Here is a 27,386-nt window from a genome sequence, read left to right on the forward strand (position 1 = left end):
CACTTGTTTTGGGCATTTGTAAAATGAGTCAGTGGCTAGAATCCTTTTGAGGGTCAAGTAAAATGAAAACAAAATTTTTTAAAATAAATAAATAAAAATGGATGGTCTTGTGTCTGGCACTGTGGTGCAGCAGGTTAATTAAGCAACCACCTACAACACTGGCATCCCACATGCATACTAGCTTGAGTCCTGGCTGCCCCTCTTCCCATCAACTCCCTGGCTAATGCAGCTGAAAAAGCAGAAGGCAGCCCAAACACTTGGGCCTCTGAACCCACGTTGGAGACCTGGGTGGAGCTCCAAGCACCTGGCTTCAGCCTGACCCAGTCCTGCTGATGCTGCCATCTGAGAAGGAAACCAGTAGATGGAAATCTCCCTCTAACTCTGCCTTTGAAATAAATGTAATCTTTACTAACAAATAAAAAGGAAGAACAATTGGGGGGGAAAAAAGTCTCAAGAACAATGAGAAGTATTTGGAAAGCAGCCTACATGGTATTTATGTCCAAGAAAATGTTATGATACCTTTTACAAACATTAAACCGCATTGATCCATTTGACAGTGGAAAATAGAAATTCGTAGCTGGTTATACATCGACAGAAAATTTTTCCTGTTCTAGTAGTTGCTCTAAATAGACTATATAAATAGAAGATGGTAATGGTAAACAATCCTTTGTGAAAACCTTTTATTTCTCTTTGTGTTAATGCAGACAACACCTGCTGACTCAATTGTATGTTTGAAAGAAATAACCAATGCAAAGATTGCACCTGCAGGAAAGACCAGGTACTACTGTGCAAGGGTGCTGAGGTTATCTTGGACATGTTAGGGTAAACAGTACGTCACACTCATTCTTACCTCATTTTGCATGTACATCATCTTAAATAGATAAAACTTTGAGCACCAAACAGCAAGACAAAGAATTGCTGTTTCCAATCACTTCTATACAACTAAATTTCTCTCTAGACTCCAAATTTGAAAAACAGCAATACAAAAGCATGGAATATTTCCTCAGAAACACAAACAACACTACTCTTTTGATTTATTCAACCATGGCAGACGTGGCTGCACAAAACAGTTTGGAAACAATACAGAGTATATCAGAAAGAAGCTCTCTACATATCACTGATACTGAATGGGCAGAAGATAGTAAGTTAAAATGGGGAAGGAACCCAACAACAGGAAGAAATAAATTTGAATTTTGCTCACAAGGCAAATAGAAATAAAGAGGTGAGAGAATTTGAAAAGTAGAAGAGGAATATAAAAAAGTAAAGGCAATAACTTAATGCACCACCAAATCTTGTAAAAAAAAAAAAATACAGCAACAACTATTTTACCAACTTAAGAAATGAAACTGGGAGCTAGAGTTGTGGCACAAGAACTTAATCCACCATCTCCACAGCCAGCATTCTATATGGTGCTGATTCATGTCCTAGCAGCTCCCTGTTAATGGCCTGGGAAAAGCAGAAAATGGCCTAAGTCCTCAAGACTCTGCACCCACATGGAGACCAGGATGAAACTCCTGTCTTGTTCCTGGCCCAGTCCTAACCACTGCAGCCATCTAGGGAGTGAACCAGTGGATATAAAATCTCTTTCTCTGCCTCAACCTCTCCAAGTCTTCTAAATAAGCAAATAAGGCATGCACCGTGGCTCACTTAGCTAATCCTCTGCCTGCGGCGCCGGCACCCCAGGTTCTAGTCCCGGTTGGAGCACTGGGTGCTAGTCCCAGTTGCTCCTCTTCCGATCCAGCTCTCTGCTGTGTCCTGGGAAAGCAGTGGAGGATGGCCCAAGTGCTTGGGTCCCTGCACCCGCATGGGAGACCAGGAGGAAGCACCCGGCTCCTGGCTTCAGATTGGAGCAGCGCCAGCTGTAGCGGCCATTAGGGGAGTGAACCAATGGAAGGAAGACCTTTCTCTCTGTCTCTATCTATATCTCTACCTATCAAATAAAAATAAATAAATAAGTAAATGTTTTTAAGAAAAAAGAAACCAAATTGAAGCAGTACCAAAACAAAAACGTCAACAGGTTCACAGAATTTTAAAGTGTGGTTTGGTGACCCAATAAGCACCAGACTCTTTTAGGAAGAGTACAGGTCAATGTTCTTGATTACACTGACGTATTAGTTTTTTTATTACGTTGATATTTGCAGTGATAATCAAAAGCAGTGATCAGGGCCGGTGCTGTGGCACAGCAGATTGGGCCACAGCCTGCAGCATGGGCATCCAATATGGGTGCTGGTTTAAGTCCCTGCTGCTCCATTTCTGATCCAGCTCTCTTATATTGCACTTGTGAAGGCAGCAGAGGATGGTCTAAGTCCCTGGGCCCCTGCACCCACGAAGGAAACCCAGAAGAAGCCCCAGAAGAAGCTCCAAGCTGGTCATTGCAGCTATTTGAAGAGTGAAGCAGCAGATGGAAGGACTAAATATCAAATATTAAAACACAATGGGCCGGTGCCGTGGCTCAATAGGCTAAACCTCCGCCTGCGGCGCCGGCACATTGGGTTCTAGACCTGGTTGGGGCACCGGATTATGTCCCGGTTGCTCCTCTTCCTGTCCAGCTCTCTGCTGTGGCCCGGGAGTGCAGTGGAAGATGGCCCACGTTCGTGGACCCTTGCACCTGTGTGGGAGACCAGGAAGTAGCTCCTGGGTCCTGGCTTCGGATCGGCGCAGCTCTGCTGTTGCAGCCAATTGGGGAGTGAACCAGTGGACGAAAAACCTCTCTCTGATCTCCTCTGTGTAACTCTTTCCAGTAAATAAACAAACAAACAAATAATATCTTCAAAAAAAGAGAGAGATAACTTAAAATGCTAGTTAGAGAATCTTAGCCCATTTTCCAAACCTGAGTGGCGAGGCTTCATCATAAGTCCACTTACCTCCAAGAGTAGCAATGTCTCCTGTTCTGTCCACTCTCTTCCAGCACTAGCACCTTTACTCTAAACAAACAAAATTATAAGTCATTAGCTCAGTTTTAAAGACTGAATATGGACAGAGCTCAGCAGAATTCCTTTTTATAGTCTTCTGGGGACAACTCTATGTAAACCACCAATTCAAGGCCCTAAATAACATGATTAAGAGAATTAAGGAAACCGAAAACAATGGCGTGTTTCAGAGATTTCTTCCTGTCAAGAAAGAAATGAACTTTGGATCTGTTATTTCTATTTTTTTTTATTTTTTTATTTTTTTTATTTTTGACAGGCAGAGTGGACAGTGAGAGAGAGACAGAGAGAAAGGTCTTCCTTTTGCCGTTGGTTCACCCTCCAATGGCCGCCACAGTAGGCGCGCTGCAGCCGGCGCACCGCGCTGATCCGATGGCAGGAGCCAGGTGCTTCTCCTGGTCTCCCATGGGGTGCAGGGCCCAAGGACTTGGGCCATCCTCCACTGCACTCCCTGGCCATAGCAGAGAGCTGGCCTGGAAGAGGGGCAACCGGGACAGGATCGGTACCCCGACCGGGACTAGAACCTGGTGTGCCGGCGCCGCAAGGTGGAGGATTAGCCTAGTGAGCCGCGGCGCCGGCTGGATCTGTTATTTCTATTATTTTGGTATTTCAAAATGTCTTCTTCAAGCTACAAAGGCATAATATTTAACGCATACCTTGAGTCAGTGATATAAACATAACGCATAATTTGGTCTAACTCAAGGAGAGTGCTTCTTTTGATATTCAAGGACAAGATGTATTACATGTATAAAAGGACCTTGTTTCCAACTCCAGAGACCCACATTAACCAATTTTTAACAAATCTCAAAATCATTAAGAAGTGATTCCCGAAATGCCAAATATCTTTCTTCCACATAATACCCCTACTGTTTATATGAGCATGGAGATTATCAAAAAGCTGAGTTCAAACTGTGTAAAAATTAAAATTTATCAACTGATTCATACCTCCTGATTTCTAGGCTCTCCTCCTCTCAGACAGAGGACTGGATTTGTGGTGTGGCTGGTAATATTCTATAGCTGTGAATGTTATTCATTGAAAATCTACCTTCTGGGGCCTGCACTATCATGTAGTAGATTAACACTCTCCGTGTCATTGAAATTAAATCCTGGGGGCCTGTGCTGTGGTGTGGCAGGAAAAACCACTGCATGCAATGCCAGCATCCCAGATGGGCGCCGGTTCAAGTCCCAGCTGCTCCACTTCTGATCCAGCTCTCTGCTAAGCAGTGGAAGATGGCCCAAGTCCTTGGGCCCCTGCACCCACGTGGGAGACCTCAAAGAAGCTCCTGGCTCCAGGCTTCAGAATGGTGCAGTTCCAGCATTGCGGTCATCTGGGGAGTGAACTAGTGGATGGAAGACCTCTCCCTCTGCCTCTCTGTTAACTCTGTTTTTCAAATAAATAGGTAAACCTTAAAAAAAAAAAAAAAAAAAGGTAAATCTAAGCACAGAACAAAAGTCTTAAAATAGAGTTCTGTGAGAGAAAAAAAAATACCTGTGATTTATAATATATTGCTCTGAATTACTTTAAGACAACCAAAGGTTCTTTTAATAACCAGAATCATAGGTGGCCAGGAATTAGATTTGGGGCCCTAGGAGGAACAAAGCATATTATCATTTCATCTCAATTCTGAGGAAATCCAACTTGAGCAAATACAGGGAAGATTTGTGGTAGGTCCTAAGCAACCCTTTCCTCATTTCATAAGCACAAGGTACAGGAAGAATATTCTCTAATTCCACTAGCTTATAACTGTCCCATTAGAGCACATGAAATAAATTTTTTGCTTGGGTTCTTCATGATTAAAATAAACTATTAATGAACACAAAAAAATCTAGTTATTAAAATGTCCTACAGAATCATAACAAAATAGACAAGATTTAGTGAGCAGTTTGACTGTGTAATTTACATGAGGGGCCTGGAAAAAGTTCATGGAAAGTACATTATTATGAAAAAACTACACATAACTTTCAAAGTATTTTCTACCAAAATAAATTTGTCAATAAATTCCATTTTCTCATAAACTTTTTTTAAAGATTTATTTACTTATTTGAAATAAAGAGACTCACAGGGTGGGTGCTCTTTACAACATGGATAGAAATGTCTTGCTTTTCTCTTTCACTAATGAATAATATCTTCTGCCATCTTTTCTACATCACACTGGCTATAGGTTTATCAAACTTACTGATGTTTAAAACAATCATCTCTTACTCCATTAATTTTCTTCACTACTTTTCTGTTTGTTTCTGCTTTCTATGTTGAAATCAGCAAACTTAACATATTCCACACATATGAAATCAATATTTTTTCACAGGCAGAGTTAGACAGCGAGAGAGAGAGAGAGACAGAGAGAAAGGTCTTCCTTTTCCGCTGGTTCACCCCCTAAATGGCCTCCACAGCCAGCACGCTGCGTCGATCCAAAGCCAGGAGCCAGGTGCTTCCTCCTGGTCTCCCATGCGGGTGCAGGGCCCAAGGATTTGGGCCATCCTCCACTGCCTTCCTGGGCCACAGCAGAGAGCTGGACTGGAAGAGGAGCAACCGGGACAGAACTGGCACCCTGACCAGGACTAGAACCCGGTGTGCCAGCGCCGCAGGCAGAGGATTAGCCCAGTGAGCCACGGCACCAGCCTGAAATCACTTTTTACATATTGTTTTTATTAAGCCTGGTACTGTGGCGTAGCAGGTAAAGCCATTGCCTATGGCGCCAGCATCCATTATGGGCTCCAGTTCAAACCCTGCCTGCTCCTCTTCCGATCTGTCTGCTACGGCCTCGAAAAGCAGCAGAAGACGACCCAAGTGCTTGGGCCCCTGAACCCACATGGGAGACCTGAAAGAAGCTCCTGGCTGCTGGATTCAGATTGTCCCAGGCAGGTCTGGCCATTGTAGCCAACTGGGGAGTGAATCAGTGCTGGAAAAGCTTTCTGTCTCTCCCTCTTTTGGACTGTAACTCTGCCTATTAAATATATAAATGTTTTAAAAATTTTTTTATCTCTATTATTTCCTCATTAGATACCTTAAAATAACTGTTCTAAGACTTACAATATTTATTTCTAATTTCTAACACTGAACTTTCAAGTAATATTTCAGCCCTACAGTAAAGCACAAGAACTGTAATACAGAACACACATATTGCCATGTCCTATTGCTGTCTTTTGTGCTAAGGTTGGTCTTAAACATCTGTTCACTAGATACATAGTCAAGCCAAAGACAGGAGTCCAGAACTCAATCCAAGTCTCAACATGGATGGCAGGAACCCAAGCAATGGAGCCATCATCAGTTGCCTATCAGGGTGTGCATTAACAGGAAGCTGGATTGCAAGTGAAGAAGCCTGGACTCTAACAATGCACTGAGCCAGGATGTGTCTTAACTGCTGTACCTAATTACCACTCCAAAATGTCTCTTAAACTAATTCACCTGTCTTTATCTTACGTAGATCTAGTCAGCTACCAAAATACTCTATTAGTTTCTTTGAAACTGTATTTTTTCATGTTTCTAAATAATGCAAATTTTATAACAATACAACTCAATTTAATTTGCTTCTGCCTTTTTGTGATTTTTGTAGTCCCAAAAATATTATCGTTTAAATAGTACCTATTACTCAGTACTTAACTGCATATACAACCCTCTGCTGTGCTCCTTATTCCTCTGTGGAGTCATTTGGTCCTATTTACATTCACAACCTTCATCAATTTTGAAGAATTTCCTTTCATTTTATTACTATATATTCTACTGCTAAGTTCTCCACTTTTTGAGTCTTCAAACACCTTTATTGCACCTAGAATACAGAAGTCCAAGTACAGCTTTTCTTTCCATCACTATAAAATATTACTCCTTTTTTCCTCTAACCTATATTACTTATATTTATAAAAAGTCAGCCATCGGGACCCAGCACTGTGGTATAGCAGGTATAGCCACCACTTGCAATGCCTCCCTGCTAGTAGCCTGAAAAAGCAGTGGAAAATGGCTCAAGTGCTTGGGCCCTTGCCCACAACGTGGGAAACCTGGATGAAGCTTCCTCCTGAACTAGTGGATGGAAGATGTGTGTTGTTTATGTTTGTGTGTGTGTGTCTATTCCTCCCTGTAACTCTAACTCTTTCAAATACATAAGCAAATCTTCAGAAAGGAGGGTAGGCGCCATCAGCATCATTATTATTTCTTTGACTATATTGTATCCTCCTACCCTACAAGGTCATTTACTGTCTTTAAGATGTTAGTTTTTAAGACATTAAGTGTAATATAGCTGCATGTGGTTTATTCATAATCAAATTTGAATCTGTTCTCTTTTTCTTAGAGTTGCTATGTTTTCGATAGTTCTGGAAATTATTTGGCCATAAAATCTTCAAACATTCTATTCTTTCTGTTCTATTCTTTGTCTTTCCATGACTCTACTGGTCAGGATTAATTCTTCTCACTGCATCTCAAATGTCTCTTGCACTCTGTTCTCTACGTTCTGGCATCTTCATACTGCTTTCGAACTTCTTTTTTTATTGGTGTCTGAGTTCAAACTTTTCTGCTGTGTCCAGTCTGCTGTTACCACTACCCAAGGAGATTACTCTACACCTACATTTCAATTCCAGAATAATCATGATTCTTTTTATACATTGCCATACTCTGTTGACTTTCCCAAATATATTATTCATAGTTATTTTAAAATAACTATTTGCTGACCACACGTAAGAAAATTAAGATACAGAATTATTGTCTTAGGAACTGCCAGCAGATCTGAGTAGAAAGCTCATTTCTTCCTACCATAGAAAGCAAACAGGGAGTCAGCATTGTGGCACAGCAGGTTAAAGTGAAGCAGGTTAAGCCACCCCTTGCAACACTGGCTTCCCACACCTGACTGCTGATTTCAATTCTGGCTGCTCAACTTCCAGACCAGCTCTGTACTGACGCACCTGGGAAAGAAATGGAAGATGGCCCAAGGACTTGTTCCCCAGCTAAATATATGGGACATCTAGATGGCAGTTTCAGGCTCCTGGCTTCAGCCTGACACACTCCGGGCCATTTGGGGAGTTAACCAGCAAACCAATACCTCATTCTGGTGTGTGCGCTTTCGCTTTCTTTCTTCCTGTCACTACCCTTCAAAAAACTAAATCTTCAAAACCGAGACAGAGAGGGTAAATTACTTCCTGAGGAAAATGAAGCATCTTAGAAAAGCAATGACATCCTAGACCAGAAGCCATGTGCTGCGTTCAGAAAAATTTTCTAGGGCTGGTGCTATGGCGTAGCAAGTAAAGCTGCTGCCAGCAGTGCCAGCATTCCATATGGGCACTGGTTCAAGACCCAGCTGCTCCACTTTGAATCCAGCTCTCAGCTATGGCCGGTGAAATCAATAGAAGATGGCCCAATTCCTTGGGCCCCTGTACCCACTTGGGAGACCCAGAAGAAACTCAAGGCTCCTGGCTTTGGATCAATCCAGCTTCAGCCAATGTGGCCATTTGGGTAGAGAACATGTGAATGGAAGCATTTTCTGTCTGCCTCTGACTCTCTGTAACTATGCCTTTCAAATAAATACATCATTTTAAGAAGTATTTTATTTATTTGAAAGAGTTACAGAGAGAGGCAGTGACAGAGAGAAAGGTCTTCCATCTGCTGGTTCACTCCCCAGATGGGTGCAATGGCCGGAGCTGCAACAATCCAAAGCCAGGAGCCAGGAGTTTCTTCCAGGTCTTCCATGTGGGTGCAGGGACCCAAGGGCTAGGGCCATCTTCCACTGCTTTCCAAGGCCATAGCAGAGAGCTGGATTGAAGTGGAGTAGCCAGCACTAGAACTGGCGCCCACATGGGAAGCCAGCACTTCAGGCCAGGGCAGTAACCTGCTGTGCCACAACGCCGGCCCCAAAATAAATAAATCTTAAAAAAAATTTTTCCTTACCTTTGCTAATGTTTTCTTGGAGTAAATATCAGTGCGAAGGCCAAAGTTCTGCAAATCAATTGGTTTTTCTTTGTTTTTCTCAGGAAAATTTAACATCTGCTGAGCCGCAGGGACCTATGAATAAGAAAAATGATAAATGGTTGTATTAACCTCCTAAAAGTCAAGGGGATTAAAATTGTTAAAATGCTGTTTAATATTAACAATTAAACCACTCTTGGTAGATTTTCTACAAAACAAACAGCCGCCAAGAAAACCACAAATACCCACAAATCCACACTATACTTCTAACATATAAGGAACACATTTGGTGTCTCTTTAATCCCAGAGACAACAGGAAACAATACATTTTAATATGATCTTTAATAGGCCAGCACTGTGGCACAGTGGGTTAGGGCCATAGTCTGAAGTGCCAGATCCTATCAGTTCGAGTTCTAGCCCTCCCAATTGCGATCCAGATTCCTCTTAATGTGAGAAAGCAACGGAGGGTGACCCAAGTCCTTAGGCCCCTGCACTCACGTGAGAGACCTGAAGAAGCTCCTGGCCTTGGCTGTGGTGATCATCTGGAAAGTGAACTAGTGGATGGATGCTCTTTCTCTCTGTATCCCTCTAACTTTGCCTTTAATTTAAATATATAAAGAAATTTTTTTTTCTTAAAATATTTATTTATTTTATTTGAAAGGCGAGTTACAGAGAGGCAAAGACACATCTTCCATCCATTGGTTCACTCCCCAGATGGCTGCAACAGCTGGAGCTGTGCCAATCCAAAGCCAGGGGCTAAGAGCGTCTTCCAGGTCTCCCACATGAGTGCAGGGGCCCAAACCTTCGGACACTTTTATTGCTCCCCCAGGCCACAGAAGAAAGCAGAAGTGGAGCAGCTGGGACTCGAACAGGCACCCATGTGGGATGCCGGCCCTGCGAGTGGCAGCCTCACCTGCTACACCACAGCATCAGCCCCAAATAAATCAATCTTAAAAAAAAAAAAAATCTTTTATTTCAAATTTAAGGTAAAACTGTAGCTTAGCTTCCAATGTAAGGCTACATACACTTGTTTGGTATAATAATCTGTGCAATTCTGCATCTACGGATAAGTACTTTCCAAATCTTTGGTCTAGGTATGAAGATTTTTATAATCCAGATTTCTAAGTCCCAGACTGAAGAAAGAAGATTTTTTTTGTTATCTGCTTGCTTATTCATGTCTGATAACAGAAGGATAAAGAAGTTATGGGGATTAAAGTAAGTCAGTAATGTGACAGGCTAAGGCATAGTTTTGGGCCTCTAGAGGCAGCATTATTGTGAACATATTCTAATGGACAATAGGAAAAAAACCCATATGCAAACAAAAGCTATCAGCTAAGAAAAACAGACTATGACTTAACAATGATTATTGCTGAACATGAATGCTGTAAAATGCTATCTATTAACAATCAGGACCAAAGGAATTTACCTGAGGTGACCGAAGATGCAGAGGCACAAGCCCAGAGGGGGTGTCAGCTAATACATTGAAATGAGGGGTGGGAGGAGGCCCCATCGCCATGGGTCGGCTTTCTGGATCAACTTGGTAATTAACGAGTCCCCACTGCTCTAAGAAGGCATGAACCCTAAAGAAAGAAAACCTCTGACAGTTACAATTTAGAGAATCAACCTCATCTTCTCCATAACCATCACTAAGATCATCATAAAAAAGTAAAAATGCATTCTGTAGATTGTGAACCACCACCAAGTACTTGACAAATCTGGTTTGTTACATGATGAACAATTTCTACGTATCTCAAATAATGTTGGGAATACAACAGCTGTAAACACAGTACACAGTCTAATATTTTTATTCACAGTAATAACAGGTCATTAGTGAAAAAAAATCAACATCTAATAGTCACAGAAATCCACACTATAGGTGTTGTCTCAGGCAGATTTACAGGACAGAGTTTATCTATTGCCCACTCAACCCTCTCCACTCTTCGTCATTTTACAACTTGACTGTAAAATTGAAGATGTAAACTGCACAATCTGGGAAACTGAGACACAATAACCTGCTGCTTCTGACAACAGCATCCAATACTGGTGCTCGCTGGTGTGAGTACTGGCTGCTCAGCTTCTGATCCAGCTTCCTGCTAACGTGCAAAGAAGACAGCGAATGATGGCCCCATTACTTGAGACCTACCCACCAATGTGGGAGATCTGAATGGAGTTCTAACTCCTTACTTCAGCCTGGGTCAGCAGTTGGGGCTATCTGGAGAGTGAACGAGCAGATACAAAATCTGGCTCTTCAGTCACTCTGCCTTTAAAATAAACAAAACTTTAAAAAAAAACAAAAGTATACACACACACACACACACATGATTTAGGTAGTTTATTAATCAAGAAAATATCCAGTTTTATCAAACATTAAAAGCAATGAATAAGTAACTACCGTAGTGACCAGTCTGAAAAAAAGCCAGAATTATACCTCATCACAGCACACACATCTCCAGTCAAGTTCCTCCGACAAGCAGTGCTGGTTAAATACTCTTGGGGATTTAGGCGGTATGTGTCGATCATAAAATTTCGATATGCCAAGTAGCTAAAAAGCAAGGGCACAATTCATAAGGCAGAAATAGCAGCAGGAACAAAAATCCAACAAACAACAGGGATAATGTATTGAGTATTCACAGTTAGAAGTGAAATAAGAATCTCTAATAAGCAAAGCAACTGTTTACTAATATTTAACAGATAGCCGCCATTAGCATGAGGTTACGTAAGTACAAACTTGGTCATGAAGCTGAAAAGGTAAATTCATTGCTGCCTGCAAAATTTACAACTAGCATATAGTTCATTTACTGTGTGCTACTGTTCTAAGCAAGGCCCATGCAACAGCTCAATAAAGCCCCACAAACTCTCTATTAGGTGGTATTTATTTCCTCCCTGATTACAGATGAGAAACTGAACCAGAGTGGTTAAGAGTTGTTCTAGATCACAGCGTTGGTATGCAGTGTAGCAAGACTGGAACACAGGCAATGTGTATGCTTTGGAATTTATGCTTTTAACCTCTGCTGCAGCTCATTCTACAGCTCCCTAGAGCCACATGAAGCTCTCCCTCTGGCAATGGTTTTTCATGGTATATCTTCTCCTGTCAGTTCAGACAGACCCCAGCTAGCTAACAAGTAGAACCCATGAGCCATACACAAAAGTGAAACGAGTAGACACCAAAAAGGGGAGAAAAACTGAGTCAGCAGATTCTACAATATGCCCAAACATTTCTACCACAAAATATTTTAAAAACAAAAGTTAAAGGATCTTGGGCTATAGCAGCAGTTTTGGCATCAAGTAAACGAAAGTATGGAAGCTTAAAATCACCTTCATAACAGCAAAAAAGAGAACACTGTTCACCAAGCCTCTGGAATACACACAAGTGGGTGAACAGTGGAAGCAAGGTGAAATTAGAAAGCCATACGGGTTAACCTGCTAAACTATGATTTTAAATAGCAGATAACCAAAAACCTTAAGTATTTAGAAATGCTAGGAATAGACAACAGAACTAGAAAACTATCAGGACTGCTTAAGCCAATGGTGTGATTCCAGTTTGCAGTGAATCCTTAACATTTTCTGACAGGAATTCTGAAACTTATCTTTGACATCTAACCTGAAAATTGCAAAGTACCATAGATACGCTACCATCAGATAATATTTGCTTGGTATTCAATTTTCTGTGTCATACCACAATATTTCATGTGGAAAATTACAGAAGTCATATTTTCCTTACTTTGAGCATGCGACATCTATCTGTGCATTCACATATATACAAAAACAGGCAACAGAAATAACACGAAGGGTATTTATAGTATGACAGGGATGGACTCATTTTAGGGAGAAAGATTTACAAATATATATATACACTGAGAGGTCACCAAAAAGATAAAAATCCTTTCAGACAAATCTCTACCTTCCAATAAAATTTTTTCAGTTTCCAATAAAAGAGCATATGTAGTTAAGTTCATGTAGCTGTACTGTAAGTTAAATCACATTCATTTAATTGAGAGTCATTCATTAGGTTGGTAACATGATTTCATTTTCTCATGGATTATTATGGATAAATACAAACAATCCATAACACATATGCACACACAAGGTGGGAGCTGTTAGGATAAACCTGAATTCATTTCAGTAAATACCCATTAGAAAATTTAATCTAACTCCATGAGCTAATATACATATAATTCAAGATTGAGGCAGAAAAAAAACAAGATACAGCTTCCACTGAAGCAAAAAAATTCTGAAATATGAGAAATGAACATAGTTCTTAGTGCAATATTTGTAAGCTTCCAAAAACCAGTAGCAATAAAATCATTAGAGTACACTTTCAGAACCTTTGCCACGCACACGCAAATCAGCAAGTTTTCTAACACAATGGCCTCACATTTCTGGAGTCTTGGATTTGTTCTTTCCATTGAAAAACTCAGGAAGAGCACGCCGCTCAATCACATGAATACTGAAAGAGATGAAAAAAAAGATCAGTGTCTTCTTCAGGAGAAAACAAAATTGTAGAATATGAACTAAGTTTTCAATTTTCAAAATAAACTCATAAATCCAAAACCTGAAAACAGCTTGATAGTTAGCTAGCTTACACAACTTCCTGTTTACTGACAGCTATACTAGCTTTCCCTTTCTCTCCCAATGCTTTTAAGAGCACTTAAAGTTTTTTTTTTTTTTTTAAGATTTGTTTATTTATTTGAAAGGCAGAGTTTCCAAGAGCCATAGCCATAGCCAGAGAAAGAGAGAGAGAGGTCCTCCATCCGTTGGTTCACTCCCCAAATGACTGCAACAGGAAGACCCAGACCAATCCAAAGCCAGGAGCCATACCAGTGCAGGAGCTCAAGGAATTGGTCCATCTTCCACGACTTTCTTGATTCATAGCAGAGAGCTGCATTGGAAATGGAGCAGCTAGGACTCAAGCTGGTCCCCATATGGGATGCAAGCAAGGTAGGCAGCAGCTTCACCCGCTACACCACAGTGCTGGCCCCCATTCCCAACACTAACTGTAGTTTTCCTAATCTCATTAGCAAGCTCAAAAATTTCTATCGGGGCCGGCGCTTTGGTGCAGTGGGTTAACGCCCTGGCCTGAAGCGCCGGCATCCCATATGGGCACCGGTTCAAGACCTGTCTGCTCCACTTCCAATCCAGCTCTCTGCTATGTCCTGGTAAAGCAGTAGAAGATGGCCCAAGTCCTTGGGCCCCTACACCAGCGTGGGAGACCCAGAAGAAGCCCCTGGCTCCCGGCCTTGGATCAGTGCAGCTCTGGGTGTTGCAGCCAACTGGGAAGTGAACCATCGGATGGAAGACCTCTCTCTCTCTCTCTCTCTCTCTGCCTCTCCTTCTCTATCTGTGCAACTCTGCCATACAAATAGATAAATAAATCTTAAAAAAAAATTCTATCAACATGTTGAAAGCTGCATACTTTATTGCTGTCTTGTCATAACAAATTGTGACTAACATGAGACAAGATACAATGAGTTCTTTGGAAACTGCTGACATAAAAAATCAGAATAATCAATAAGGCAAAAAAGTGATAAAGTTAACAGCACAAATTTTGACATACAAAAGCAATCACATTACAGCATTTCTGTAACCTATAAAATCCTACATAGTTATGCACTCTTAGAGCTTTTGGTTCTTAATTTTAAATGAAAATAATGCTAGCTACTTGCTGTGTCTTCTTAAGCTATTCTGCTAGCTTGTTTTGGTTTTTAAAAGCAATTAAAAAGCTTAACATGTGAATAAACATTAGTATTTGCTTTGGATCAGCACAATGCGCCGGCTGCAGCGGCCATTGGAGGGTGAACCAACGGCAAAAAGGAAGACCTGTCTCTCTGTCTCTCTCTCTCACTATCCACTCTGCCTGTCAAAAAAAATTAAAAAAAATAAAATTAAAAAAATAAACATTAGTATTTGCTTAATGAAAGGAAAAATGTGGTCAGCTGAAAAAAATTTCATGAAAATCACATAAACAAAAGTCTATTAGAAAGCAAAACCAAAGTGTGAGTTTTAAATGTCTGAATGTTAGTTGTGTAAATGCAAATAAAAATAACAAGACTAAAACACTTCAGAACTTAAAAAATACGTTCAATGTAATCAAAATCGATTTTCAAAGAAGAGCTCTAAACCTATTCTGTTCCATCTTCTATTTACTCAAAACCTTTGGGAACCGTATTTGTTTGGTTTAAAGGCAAACAAAAAGTCTCAATATATGAGCCACAAAAACAAAGCCTGGCATAAATGAGCCATCCTTCACATGAAATCTCCACCCAAAAACAAAAAAAGAAAAAAGAACCATCTTCTATCCTTTTAAATTGTGTGTGTGTGTGTGTAATAGCATGTATCTTAAAGAATGATACAAAATATCTGAAAAACAAACAAACAAACAAACAAATATTTGAATAATGGCAGTTTCACTGGAGTTAACTATAGACCCATCTCACAGACTGAAGACCTATCTGAGGGAGTACGTTCTGGTACTTTTATTTAAAAATTTAAAATCTTTGGGACAGTGTTGTGGTGCAGCAGGTAAAGCTGACTCTTCTGATGTCAGCATCCCATAATAGAGGCTGGTTGAAGTCCAGGTTACTCAGCTTCTGATCCAGGTTCCCCCAAATCTGCCTGGGAAAACAACAGAAGACGGCCCAAGTACATGAATCCTAGCCACTCATTCGGGAGATCTGGATCGAGTTCCAGACTCCTGGATTCAGCCTGGACTACACCCAATTATTGTGGTCACTTGAGAATTAAACCAAAAGATGGAAGATCTCTCTCATTCACTGCCTCTGAAACAAATAAACAAATCTTGAAAAAAAAACAAATGACTAAATTCAGCTTGATGTGAAATAATGACACCTCCTAAGCAATAAATTAGGTAAGGTATCTAGGACTCCTTCCAAGCATGCTCCCAAAATGCCACAGTGATTCCTATAAATAACAGGGAAGATGATAAGGAGGTTAGGTTTTCTTGAATACTTTTTTTTTTTTTTTTTGGAGAGGTAGAATTATAGACAGTGAGAGAAAGACAGAGAGAAAAGTCTTCCTTCCATTGGTTCACCCCCTAAATGGCCGCTACGGCTGTAACTGTGCCAATCTGAAGCCAGGTGCTTCCTCCTGGTCTCCCACGCAGGATCAGGGGCCCAAGCACTTGGGCCATCCTCCACTGCCTTCCCAGGCCACAGCGGAGAGCTGAACTGCAAGAGGAGCAACCAGGACTAGAACCCGGCACCCATATGGGACGGCAGCACAGCAGGCGGAGGATTAACTAAGTGAGCCCCGGCGCCAGCCCCTCTTGAACACTTTTAACATGCCAGGATTTATATTTCAAAAGCCTCCTAATATTAAAATGTTTTTGGGATACAGCACTGTGGGGCTTCGTGTTAAGGCCCAGGCCATTTGGATGTTGACTTGCATCCTGGCTGCTCCACTTCCAAACCACCTCCCTTGCTAGTGTGCCTGGGAAAGTAGTGGAGGATGACTTAAGACTTTAGGCCCTTGCACCCATGTGGGAGACCTGGAAGAAGCTCCTGGCTCTTGCCTTCAGTCTGGCCCACCTCTGGTCAATGTGGCCATCTGGGAGGGAACTGCTAGATGAAAGTTTCTCTATCTCACCTCTCTCTGTAATGCTACCTTTTTTATATATATATGGCTTCATATATTTATTCAAAAGTCAAAGTTACAGAGAGGCAGAGACAGAAAGAAAAAAAGAAAGAGAAAGGGTCTTCCCTTCACTCCACAAATGGCCACAATGGATGGAGCTGGACCAGTCTGAAGCCAGGAACCTGGAGTTTCTTCCAGGTCTCCCATGCGGGTCTAGGGGCCCAAGCACTTGGGCCATCTTTTACTGCTTTCACAGGTCACAGCAGAAAGCTGGATCAGAAGTAGAGCAGCTGGGACTCAAACTGGCAACAATATGGGCTTGCCAGCAATGCAACTGGGGAATCCACCTGCTATGCCACCACAGAAGACCATAATTCTACTTTTCAAATAAATAATCTTTTAAAAAAATGTTTTCTCTTAAAATAAAACTACCATTGGGTAGTGAGAATTTTTTATTTACATATTTCACAATTAAAAATCCTATGAAAGGCCGGCGCCGCCGCAGCTCAATAGGCTAATCCTCCACCTGCGGTACCCGCATACCGGGTTCTAGTGTCGGTTGGGGCACCGGATTCTGTCCCGGTTGCCCCTCTTCCAGGCCAGCTCTCTGCTACGGTCCGGAAAGGCAGTGGAGGATGGCCCAAGTGCTTGGGCCCTGCACCCGCATGGGAGACCAGGAGGAAGCGCCTGGCTCCTGGCTTCGGATCAACGCAATGCGCTGGGCACAGTGGCCATTGGGGGGGTGAACCAATGGAAAAGGAAGACCCTTCTCTCTGTCTCTCTGTCTCTCACTGTCCACTCAGCCTGTCCAAAAAAAAAAAAAAATCATATGACAGGGGCCGGTGCCATGGCTCAGTAGGTTAATCCTCTGCCTGTGGCACCGGCAAACCATATGGGCAACAGTTCCAGTCCCGGCTGCTCCTCTTCCAATCCAGCTCTCTGCTATGGTCTGGGAAAGCAGTAGAAGATGGTTCAAGTCCTTGGGCCTCTGCACCCAGGGGAGACCAGGAAGAAGCTCCTGGCTCCTGGCTTTGGATAGGCACAGCTTCAGCCGATGTGGCCATTGGGGAATGAACCAACGGAGGGAAGACCTTTCTCTGTCTCTCCCTTTCACTGTCTATAACTCTACCTCTCAAATAAATAAATAAATAAATCTTAAAAAAAAATAAAAATCATGGCAAATGTCAATATTTTATAATTATTAAATACTCAAAAATTTACCTTTCTGATTTACAATAGATTCAATTAGGTTAAAACTTATCCATTCATATGACCCTAAATTACAACACAATCGTGCTTCCACCTATAAACTGTTTCAAAGAATACATTTTACTTTTTTAAAGATTTATTTATTTTGAAAGGCAGAGATAGGAGAGAATACATTTTAAGGAGAAAATTCTCTTTCCATTTCCTTTCAACTAGTAAGAATTATTGACATGAAACTTGGATAGAATGCAACAATGTGATTTCAAGGACACTTTTCCCACGCCTCAGTACCATGCTCAGAGAGGGAGGAGTTTACTCACCAGTTGTAATCAAACCATGATGCATAGCTAGGAATAATGATGTGATTGGTCTGCTCTGTTACATTATCTTCACCAGGGTCAACCGACCGACTTGGATCACCTTTGCTAGGATCTTCATCTTCCTATAGAAAAGAAACCAGAATTCAGACAAAGACAATCACAGGTACAAACATAACAGCTCTCACAATGCTGATACTACATTGAATAAAATGAAGCAACTTGACTGAATTTAAAATACCAGGAAACAAATTACCAATTAAAATAGCCTTCCAAAATTTTTAAAGTATAATAAGGATAGCTGACATAGAGTTTACTTCTCTTCTTCATACATGATGGAAGTCGCTTAGAATAGGTACTTATTAGAAAGATTAACTAGCAACTTTCTGGGAAGCTGTTTCTATAATCAGGAATACACATAGTCCAAATAAATTCTTTCTACAAAAGATTGTTGGCCCAAGGACTTGGGCCATCCTCTACTGCTTTCCCGGGCCTTAGGAGAGCTGGATCAGAAGTTGAGCAGCCAGGACTTGAACAGGCGCCCACACGGGATGCCCACACTCTAGGTGGCGGCTTTATCTGCTAAGCCACAGCGCAAGCCCTTATTTGTTTTTATTTGAAAGCATTAGAGAGAGGGAGGGAGAAATGGAGGGAAATTTTCCATCCAGTATTTCACTCCTCAGATTTCTGTAACATCCAAGAGCTGGGTCAGGCCAAAGTCAGGAGCCACGGGCCAGGCGGTCTCCCACTTGGATGGCAGGAGCACAAGCACTCTGCTGCTTTTCCCAGACATTACCAGGGAGTTGGAATGAAAGTGGAGCAGCAAGGACTTGAAATGGCATCCATATGGAATGCCAGGGTCACAGCTGGCATCTTTACCCACACCTCATCACTAGCCCCAAAAGACTGTTTCTTTCTCAGAGTTACCTAATACAAGGTCACAAATCTAAACTATTACTTCTTAAGTCATTCAGAAGGAGGTGACCAAAGGATACTAGGAAGACACAGCTAACACTGACTCTTCTAAAATATTTATTGTATTTTTTATTTATTTTAAAGGCAGAAAGAGAGCAATATCCCATTCACTGCTTCATGTGCCCCTATGATTGCCAACAGCTAGAACTGGGTCACACTAAAGCCAGGAGTCTAGAACTCAATCTGAGTCCCACACATAAAAGACAAGAACTCAAGTATTTGGTCATGGTTCATTTTGGCAGGAAGCTCAAAGTAGCAGCATAGCTGGGACCTGAAACCAAGATCCAACATATGATGCACATGTCCCAAGAAGTGTCTTAATCTCTGCACCTAACAACTACGCCCTATTCTCCAAATACTGAACACTGCAATCTAATACCCCACATATATTACTTCATTTATTCTTCATAACCATCTAATAATAAAAGCAGGATGGGGCCAGTGCTGTGTCATAGCGGGTAAAGCGACAACCCATACACGCACCAGTTAAAAATCCTGGCTGCTCCCCTCTGATCCAGATCTCTGTTATGGCCTGGGAAAGCAGCAGAAAAACGACCAAGTCCTTGGGCCCCTGCACTGGGATGGGAGACCCAGAAGAAGCTCCTGGCTCCAAACAGGCTCAGCTAAGGATGTTGTGGCAACTTAGGGAGTGAAACAGTGGATGAAGACCTCTCTCAATCTCTGTCTCTCCATCTGCCTTTCAAATAAATAACAAATCTTTAAAAAAAAAAAAAAAAAGCAGGTTTTATCATCACTTTTGTAGATGAAGAAATGATGTGCAGACCTTTTATAAGCAGAATATAAATCCTGAAAATCAATTTATAAGTCTTATACTCCAAATACCTCTTATTAGCACCTAAAATTAGCTCAAATTCTTAAAATGATTTATAAAGGATCTGAAAATAAACCCAGCTAAAAACCTGGTTTTAGTAATACAGGGGAAACTGGCATTGTGGTTTAGTGGGTAAAGCTGCCACTTGCAGCATCAGGCCCCCATATGGTCACTGGTTCTAGTACTTGCTGCTCCACTTCTTCTTCTTCTTTTTTTTTTTTTAATAAAGTTCAGGTCATTTTTAAAAAAAATCTATTTATTTTACTTGATAGAGTTACAGAGAGAGAAGGAGAGGCAAAGAGAGAGAGGTCTTCCATTCGCTGGTACACTCCCCAATTGACCGCAACGGCTGGAGCTGTGCCAATCCGAAGCCAGGAACCAGGAGTTTCTTCCAGGTCCCCTATGTGGGTGCAGGGGCCCAAGGGCTTGGGCCATCTTCTATTGCTTTCCTAAGCCACAGCAGAGAGCAGGATAGGAAGTGGCAGAGCCGGGACACGAACCGGCATTCATATGGGATGCCAGCACTGCAGGTGACGGCTATAACCCTTGCTCCACTTCCAATCCAGTTCACTGCTAAGGTACCTGAGAAAGCAGCGGAGGATGGCCCAAGGCCTTGGGACCATGCACTCACATGGGAGGACCTTGATAATGCTCCTGTCTTCAGCCTGGCCCAGGCCCGGCCATTGTGACCTTTTGGGGAGCGAACCAAAGGATGGAAGATCTATCTCTCTGCTTCTCTCTCCTTTGTAACTCTCTGAAATAAACAAATGAATTAAAAAAAAAAAAAAAACAGTGATTTCAACATGATTACTTCAGTTCAAAACACAGAAGCATTTCTGATGTCACTAGTCAACAGTAATAAAAATTATGTTTAAATCGTATTATTTAACATATATTTTATACTCAAATGGATCCAAGTGTCCCAGAAACACCCTTTATTTTCTCTTCAATCTAGAACCTTAACAAAGATTCCACATTACATATGATACTCTTTTCTCATGGTTCCCTTAGTCCATGTCTCCTGTTTTGGGAGTATTTCATGACACTGAGGAAAGAAAAGCTACTTTCTTTTTCATTTTATTTGAAATGCGAAGACCGAGGGAAAGAGGTTTTTTATCCTCTCATTCACTCCCCAAATGTCCCGAACAGCCAAGGCTACTGAAATGGAATAAAGGTTGGACCTGATACCAGGCATTCTGATATGGGATGCAGGTATCCCAAGGGGCAAATTGACCACGGGATCAAATGCCCAATGCATGACAGTAAGTAGTAGCCACAGTCATCCACAAGATTAAGCCCTTGCTTGGGACAACCACACCCAACAAAGTACCCTGGCATCAAGTCCTGCTTCCACTTCCAATGCAGCTTCCTACTAATAAGCCTTGGGGGAAGCAGATGATACATGTACCTGGGCTCCTGCCACTATGTGGGAGACCAAGATGGAGTTCCAAGCTCCTGTCACTAGTCAACAGTAATAGAGCTAGCTGAGCTCTAGGCACCATGGGCAGCTAATGAATGACCCAGCAGATGGAAGATCTCATTCTATCTCTTCTTCCCTCCATCTTCCTCTGCTTTTCAACTAACTTTTAAAAAGAAAAAGAAAAAAAGGGGGGTGGGGTCACCTGTACTGTGGCCCAGGCCTGCGGCATCAGCATCCCTTAAGGGCGCTGATTTTAGTCCTGGCTGCTCCACTTCCAATCCAGCTCCCTGCTAATGTGCTTGGGAAAACATCATAAGACTGTCCAAATCATTGGGCCCCTGCACCCACATGGATGGCCCGGAAGAAGCTCCTGGCGTCAGATTGGCTCAGCTCCAGCTGTTGTAGCCATTTGGCGAGTGAATCAGCGAATGGAACACCTCTCTCTCTCTCTCTCTGTAACTCTTTCAAATAAGTAAAATAAAACTTAAAAAACAAAAGGAAGTAAAATAATCTATGGGGCTGGCATTATGGCTTAGTGGGTAATATTACAGTGCCAGAATCCCAAATGGGTACTAGTTTGAGTCCCGGCTGCTCCACCTCTGATCCAGCTCTCTGCTATGGCCTGGGAGAGCAGCAAAAGATGGCCCAAGTCCCTGGGCCCCTGCACACGCATGGGAGACCCGGAGGAAGCTCCTGGCTTCGGATCAGCTCAGCTGTGGCGGCTGCCATCAATTGGGGAGCAAACCAGCGGATGGAAGACCTCTCTCTCTCTCTGCCTGTTCTTCTCTGTGTAACTCTTTTAAGATAAATAATAATCTTTAAAAAAAAAAAAAAAGTACAGACAACACCACTAAAAGACTGTCTTTTTTGTCTTAAAAGCACATAAAGTTGGAATTGGTATTCATTTATAATTAATACACAATTTAATTTCTATCTTTTAACTGATTCAACCTAAATTTCCTTTCTTTTATATTTTGAAGTAAGGGCAGTGTTACCAACTATAAACTTACTACAGTAATTAAAGAGCAATGAAAACAGAACTAAAACATGAAAACACCAAGGCTCATGTTATTACTTGAATGATGAATACAATTGTGGTAACACTGGTGACAAAGGCCAAAGTTATTCCCAAATCAGGCAGGATTGCAAAAAATATTCTCAGGTTAATGTTTATTTTAGTTTCATTTGGCAAAAGGATATTTAAGTTACAGGTTTTACAAATCTATTAGGAGAGAAATATTTCCTTTATTTAGAAAAAGCAAAGAAGCTGGTATTAGACTTAATGAAGACCAACAACATAAGTGGCTTTTTGTTTAAACTCTGGCTAACATATTAATAACTAATTAGTTTATTTATTTGAAAGACAAGGAATTCTCCTATTCACTGATACACCTCTGAAACATGCACAACAAATCAGGCTGGGTCAGGTTGATAACAGGAGCTTGAAAGATGATCGGATCTCCCTCATGGGTAGAAGGAACCCATCCCCCATTCCTACCAAATTCCTCAGCCATTAGGCTTTGTAGCCTCCCAAGTTCTTTGTCAGAGGAAAGCTACAATCAGAAGCAGAGTGGGACTTGAACCCAAGCACTCCAATAAGGGATACAAGTGCCCTGAACAGTGTTGTAATTACTGTTTTATTGATCTCAATCAGAAAATTAGGCAGAATGACACTGTGGGAGAAGTTACTAGAGTATCTATTATCTTTTTTTAATTATCTAAGAGACTGGTACATGGCATTAAAACTGCTCCTACTCTTGGCATAAAAATATCTTACTTTTTTTCAGTTTCTATTTTGGTCTTTCCTTACTCTGAATAATGACATCTTTGTACAAATGTAATGTTCATAAGCAAGGAATTCTTTGACTAATGTATTTGATTTTTTTTAAAAAGATTTATTTATTTATTTATTTATTTGAAAGTCAGAATTACATAGGGAAGAGGGGGGGATAGAGAGGTCTTCCATCCAATGGTTTACTTCCCAATTGGCCACAACAACCGGAGCTGCACCGATCCGAAGTCAGAAGCCTCTTCCGAGTCACCCACGTGGGTGCAGGGGCCCAAGGACTTGGGTCATCTTCCACTGCTTTCCCAGGCCACAGCAGAGCAATGGATCAGAAGTGGAGCAGCCGGGTCTTGAACCAGCGCCCATATGGGATGCCAGTGCTCCAGGCCAGGGCTTTAACCTGCTGCACCACAGCGCCGGCCCCCAAACTATTTGATTTTAAAGTAAAAATCCTAAGAACATAGATAAAGAAACATATGCCCAGGAGATTGCTGACATATTTTTGCTAGAAATCCTGTCATGAATATGTTTAACTTGAACGTATATGAAATGTCATTTGAGGTTATGTCTTTCAATTAGTGGGGAAAAAAGAAGTTAGCAAATTAAGAGAAAATCTACAAGATGAGTAGTTAATTACACTCAAACACAGTGATACATTACAACTAGATTGAAACACTGAGCCTTTTATTCTAAGTTACAAAACCCTGCCTTAAATCCAACAAGGTAAAGACTGATAACCTCTATATAAAAACAATCAAATTAGGAACTAGCTAATTGTAATACTCAAAAAAAACACCACAAGCATGATCTGAAATCTATAGACTGTGGCTTAACATTGTTATCCACAAAATCATGAGTAAAAAAATTAAGACAAGGCATGGTCCCAGCTCATCTATACCATCAAGTAATGCCTAACAGAACATTATCAGCTTTGACTGTTACCTTCCAAGAAGCGAAGCATGCATCCAGAAATTAGAGCATAGGAGGGATACTAGCTGAGCAGATAGAAATTCCCTCTCTAGAAAATTTTAGGGGATGGGTCAGCATTATGGCGAAGCAGGCATCATGCATGGGTGCCAGTTCCTGTTCCAGCTGCTCCATTTATTTCACTGCTAATGGTCTGGGAAAAGCAGCAGAGAAGGTTGGGGCGGTAGCATAGTACGTTAAGCCTCTGCCTGCAGCACCAGCATCCAATATGGGTGCCACATTGAGTCCCGGCTATTACACTTCTGATCCAGCTCCCTGATAATGCACCTGGGAAAGCAGAAGATGGCCCAAGTATTTGGGCCCCTGCACTCACGCTCAAGACCCAGAACAAACTCCTGGTTCCTAGCTTTGGATCGGCCTAGTTCTGGTGGTTAGAGCCATTTGGGAAGTGTACCAGCAGAGAGAGAGAAAAGCCCAAGTACCTGCCACCTATGTGGGAGACCTGGATGATGCTACTGGCTTCAGCCTGGCCCAGCCCTGGGCATTATGACTATTTCAGGAGTGAACCAGCAGATGGAAGATCTCTAACTATTTCAAAATAAATAAATAAATAAATAAATCCAAGAACGTGCGCACGGGGCGGGGGGCGGGGGGGGGGGTGTTTAGAAAAATTCAGTGGATGGAAAATCTCTGTCTGTCCCTCCATGTCAGTCTTTCAATAAAATCAATCTTTAAATAAATAAAAAAAATCGGAAAGGCCTCAAATTGAGTATTTCTAAGGATACTTCTAATTCACTCTTTCTACTGCTCAATAAACAGAACAATTGCGCCGGGTACTAGTCCCAGTTGCTCCTCTTCCAGTCCAGCTCTCTGCTGTGGCCCAGGAGGGCAGCAGAGGATGGCCAAGTGCTTGGCTCCCTGCACCCGCATGGGAGACCAGGATGAAGCACCCGGCTCCTGGCTTCGGATCAGCACCGGACATTAGCGGAATGAACACAAAAGGAAGACCTTTCTCTCCGTCTCTGTCTATAACTTTACCTGTTAAAAAAAAAAAAAAAAAAAAAAAACACACACACACACACAGTTGAAGAAATTCTCAAACACCAGGTCTCAACTGTTACCTTTCCTCCTGTTGTGACTGCTTCTTCATCCTGCTCATCTGCAAAATCAAGACATGAAATTTATGTTAAAAACAGGTAAATGTTATTTGGATTATTGTGAAACATCAATATCTAAGAACTGATACTGACTGTGAAGAAAAATTGAGCATTATTAAAGTAGAATCACTGTGAATAATTCAATAAATTGAAATTTAGCAAAGATGATAGGAATAAGTAGAAATTTAAAGCACAGATAATGTGAAGTTTCCAACAACAGGAATTTATAATTCATTTCTGGTTGAGAGCTAAAATAGTCACGACCTAGCTTAGTAACTGGCTGGGTGATCTGAATAGGGCTCTAGTCTCCTGCCATTTGAAGCAATAAAGTAGTAACAATTTGGATGACAAATTGAATGAGAGTAGTCAAGAAATGTGACAATCACTTCCAAACACGTCCCACTATTCCTACAATGAATGTTAATGAGTTTCAAGGATAGGGGATTCAAGGATCTAAATATGCTGACCTTACGGCTGGTGCTGTTGGGTGGCAGGGTAAAGCTGCCACCTGCAGTGCTGGCATCCCATATGGGTGCTGTTGGAAACCAGGCTGGCTCCACATCTGATCCAGCTCTCTGCCATGAGCTCGGGAAGCAGTGGAAGATGGCCCCAGTCCTTGAGTCCCTGGACCCTCACGGGAGACCCAAAAGAAGCTCCTGGCTCCAGGCATGGGATCAGCTCAGCTCTGGTATTGGGGCCATTTGGGGAGTGATCCAGCAGATGGAAGACCTTTCTCTCTCTGCCTCTGCCTGTAACTTTCTGTAACTCTTTCAAATAAATAAATTAATTTAAAAAAAAATATGCTGATTTTGCAAAAGAAAACACAAGTATAATTTAATCCAAGGAGTTGATTTCCATAGTAACAGAAAGTAGGTTAATGTAGAAAGAGTGTGAGGTTACAATACAAATCATTATCTTATTAAAGACCTGTAACATTTAACTTTTTAAAGTATTATGACCCTTACGAATGATTTAGGCATTGTTAAGTATAAAAAGAACACAGGAAAATCACTGTGTTATTCACATATGCATACAACAATTATTCCAATGGAACGGGGATACAGCAAACACTGACCAATTGTGATCCACTACGAATTTGAATATGGAAACTAAAATTCTGAATGAAATCTGCAATTATTTACTTATTTGTTTGTTTGTTTAAAAGGCAGAGAGACAGAGATCTTTCATCTATGGTTCCTCTTCCAAATGCCTGTAAAAGCTAGGGCTGGGCCAGCAAGGAAGCCAAGAGCTATGAACTCAATCCAGGTCTCTCATGTGGATGGTAGGAACCCAATTACTAGAGCAATCACCATTGCCTCCCAGGGTCTGCAACGGCAGAAGCTGGAATCAAAAAGCAGAACCAGATTCAACCCAAGACACTGAGGTGGGATGCTGAATTCCAGAGAAGGCCAGTGCTGCGGCTCACTTGGCTAATCCTCTGCCTGCGGTGCTGGCACCCCGAGGTTCTAGTCCCGGTTGGGGCACCGGATTCTGTCCCAGTTGCTCCTCTTCCAATTCAACTCTCTGCTGTGGCCCTGGAAGGCAGTGGAGGATGGCCCAAGCCCTTGGGCCCCTGCACCTGCATGGGAGACCAGGAGGAAGCACCTGGCTCTTGGCTTTGGATTGGCGCAGCGCGCCGGCCATAGGGGCCATTTGAGGGGTGAACCAACGGAAGGAAGACCTTCTCTCTCTCTCTCTCTCTTACTGTCTAACTCTGCCTGTCCCCCCCCCCCCAAAAAAAAAAAAAAATTCCAGAGAAAGTAGCCAGGTCAAAGGGCTTCTGGACTGGCAGGTTTGAAAAATTCCCAAAACTGAAAGGTAGCCACTGTGAGCATGGATTTTGAAGGCTGAGAGAAAGCAACAGTCAAGACAGCAGAATACAGTGACTCAAACACTGGCAGTAAAATGGAGGCAGACCAGAACCCAAACATGGACTCCACCACTTAAGTGCCAAATACTTGGGAAAAAGTTACTGAACCTCTCCGGATCTCCTTTTCCATAAAAGAAGGCTAACATGGATCAATAGTGAAGGAAAAGATTTGTAGAATACTCACAGGCACTCATGCAACACAGAGATGTACATGTTGCTTAAAGTTAACTCAGTGACACAGAAATGCTAATGCAAACAGGAAATCAGAGTGTGGAAAATAAGGTACTAAATACCAAAAGGCGACATGCAATCCTGCCTGAGAACTAGGTTCTCCTGTGATGTTTACAACTGAAAAAAATTAAGATTACCCTTTATCTCTAAAGATGCTTAGAACTAATCATTTTCTTTGAAAACTAAAACAAGTAACTGTATTTCTCTTTCCTACCCTCCTACAAGCAACAGGACAATGATATTTTGCTTATGAAAACGATA

The 27,386-nt window shown here is 41.8% G+C and overlaps 1 protein-coding gene across 1 annotated transcript in view; it reads right to left on the reverse strand.

The window, feature by feature from the left end:
* The window catches only part of SMARCC1 (SWI/SNF related, matrix associated, actin dependent regulator of chromatin subfamily c member 1), a 155,869-nt gene that overhangs the window by 70,710 nt on the left and 57,773 nt on the right, over nt 1-27,386 (reverse strand). The window contains exons 13-19 of the mRNA XM_062200743.1: nt 24,989-25,026; nt 17,931-18,052; nt 13,190-13,261; nt 11,243-11,356; nt 10,241-10,394; nt 8,797-8,910; nt 2,865-2,924 (exon numbers count right to left, since the gene is read on the reverse strand). Of these exons, the coding sequence (XP_062056727.1) occupies nt 2,865-2,924; nt 8,797-8,910; nt 10,241-10,394; nt 11,243-11,356; nt 13,190-13,261; nt 17,931-18,052; nt 24,989-25,026 (674 nt within the window). The remainder of the gene's footprint in view (nt 1-2,864; nt 2,925-8,796; nt 8,911-10,240; nt 10,395-11,242; nt 11,357-13,189; nt 13,262-17,930; nt 18,053-24,988; nt 25,027-27,386) is intronic.

Source organism: Lepus europaeus, chromosome 9 (genome assembly GCF_033115175.1).
Source record: "Lepus europaeus isolate LE1 chromosome 9, mLepTim1.pri, whole genome shotgun sequence".
NCBI classification, from domain to species: domain Eukaryota; kingdom Metazoa; phylum Chordata; class Mammalia; order Lagomorpha; family Leporidae; genus Lepus; species Lepus europaeus.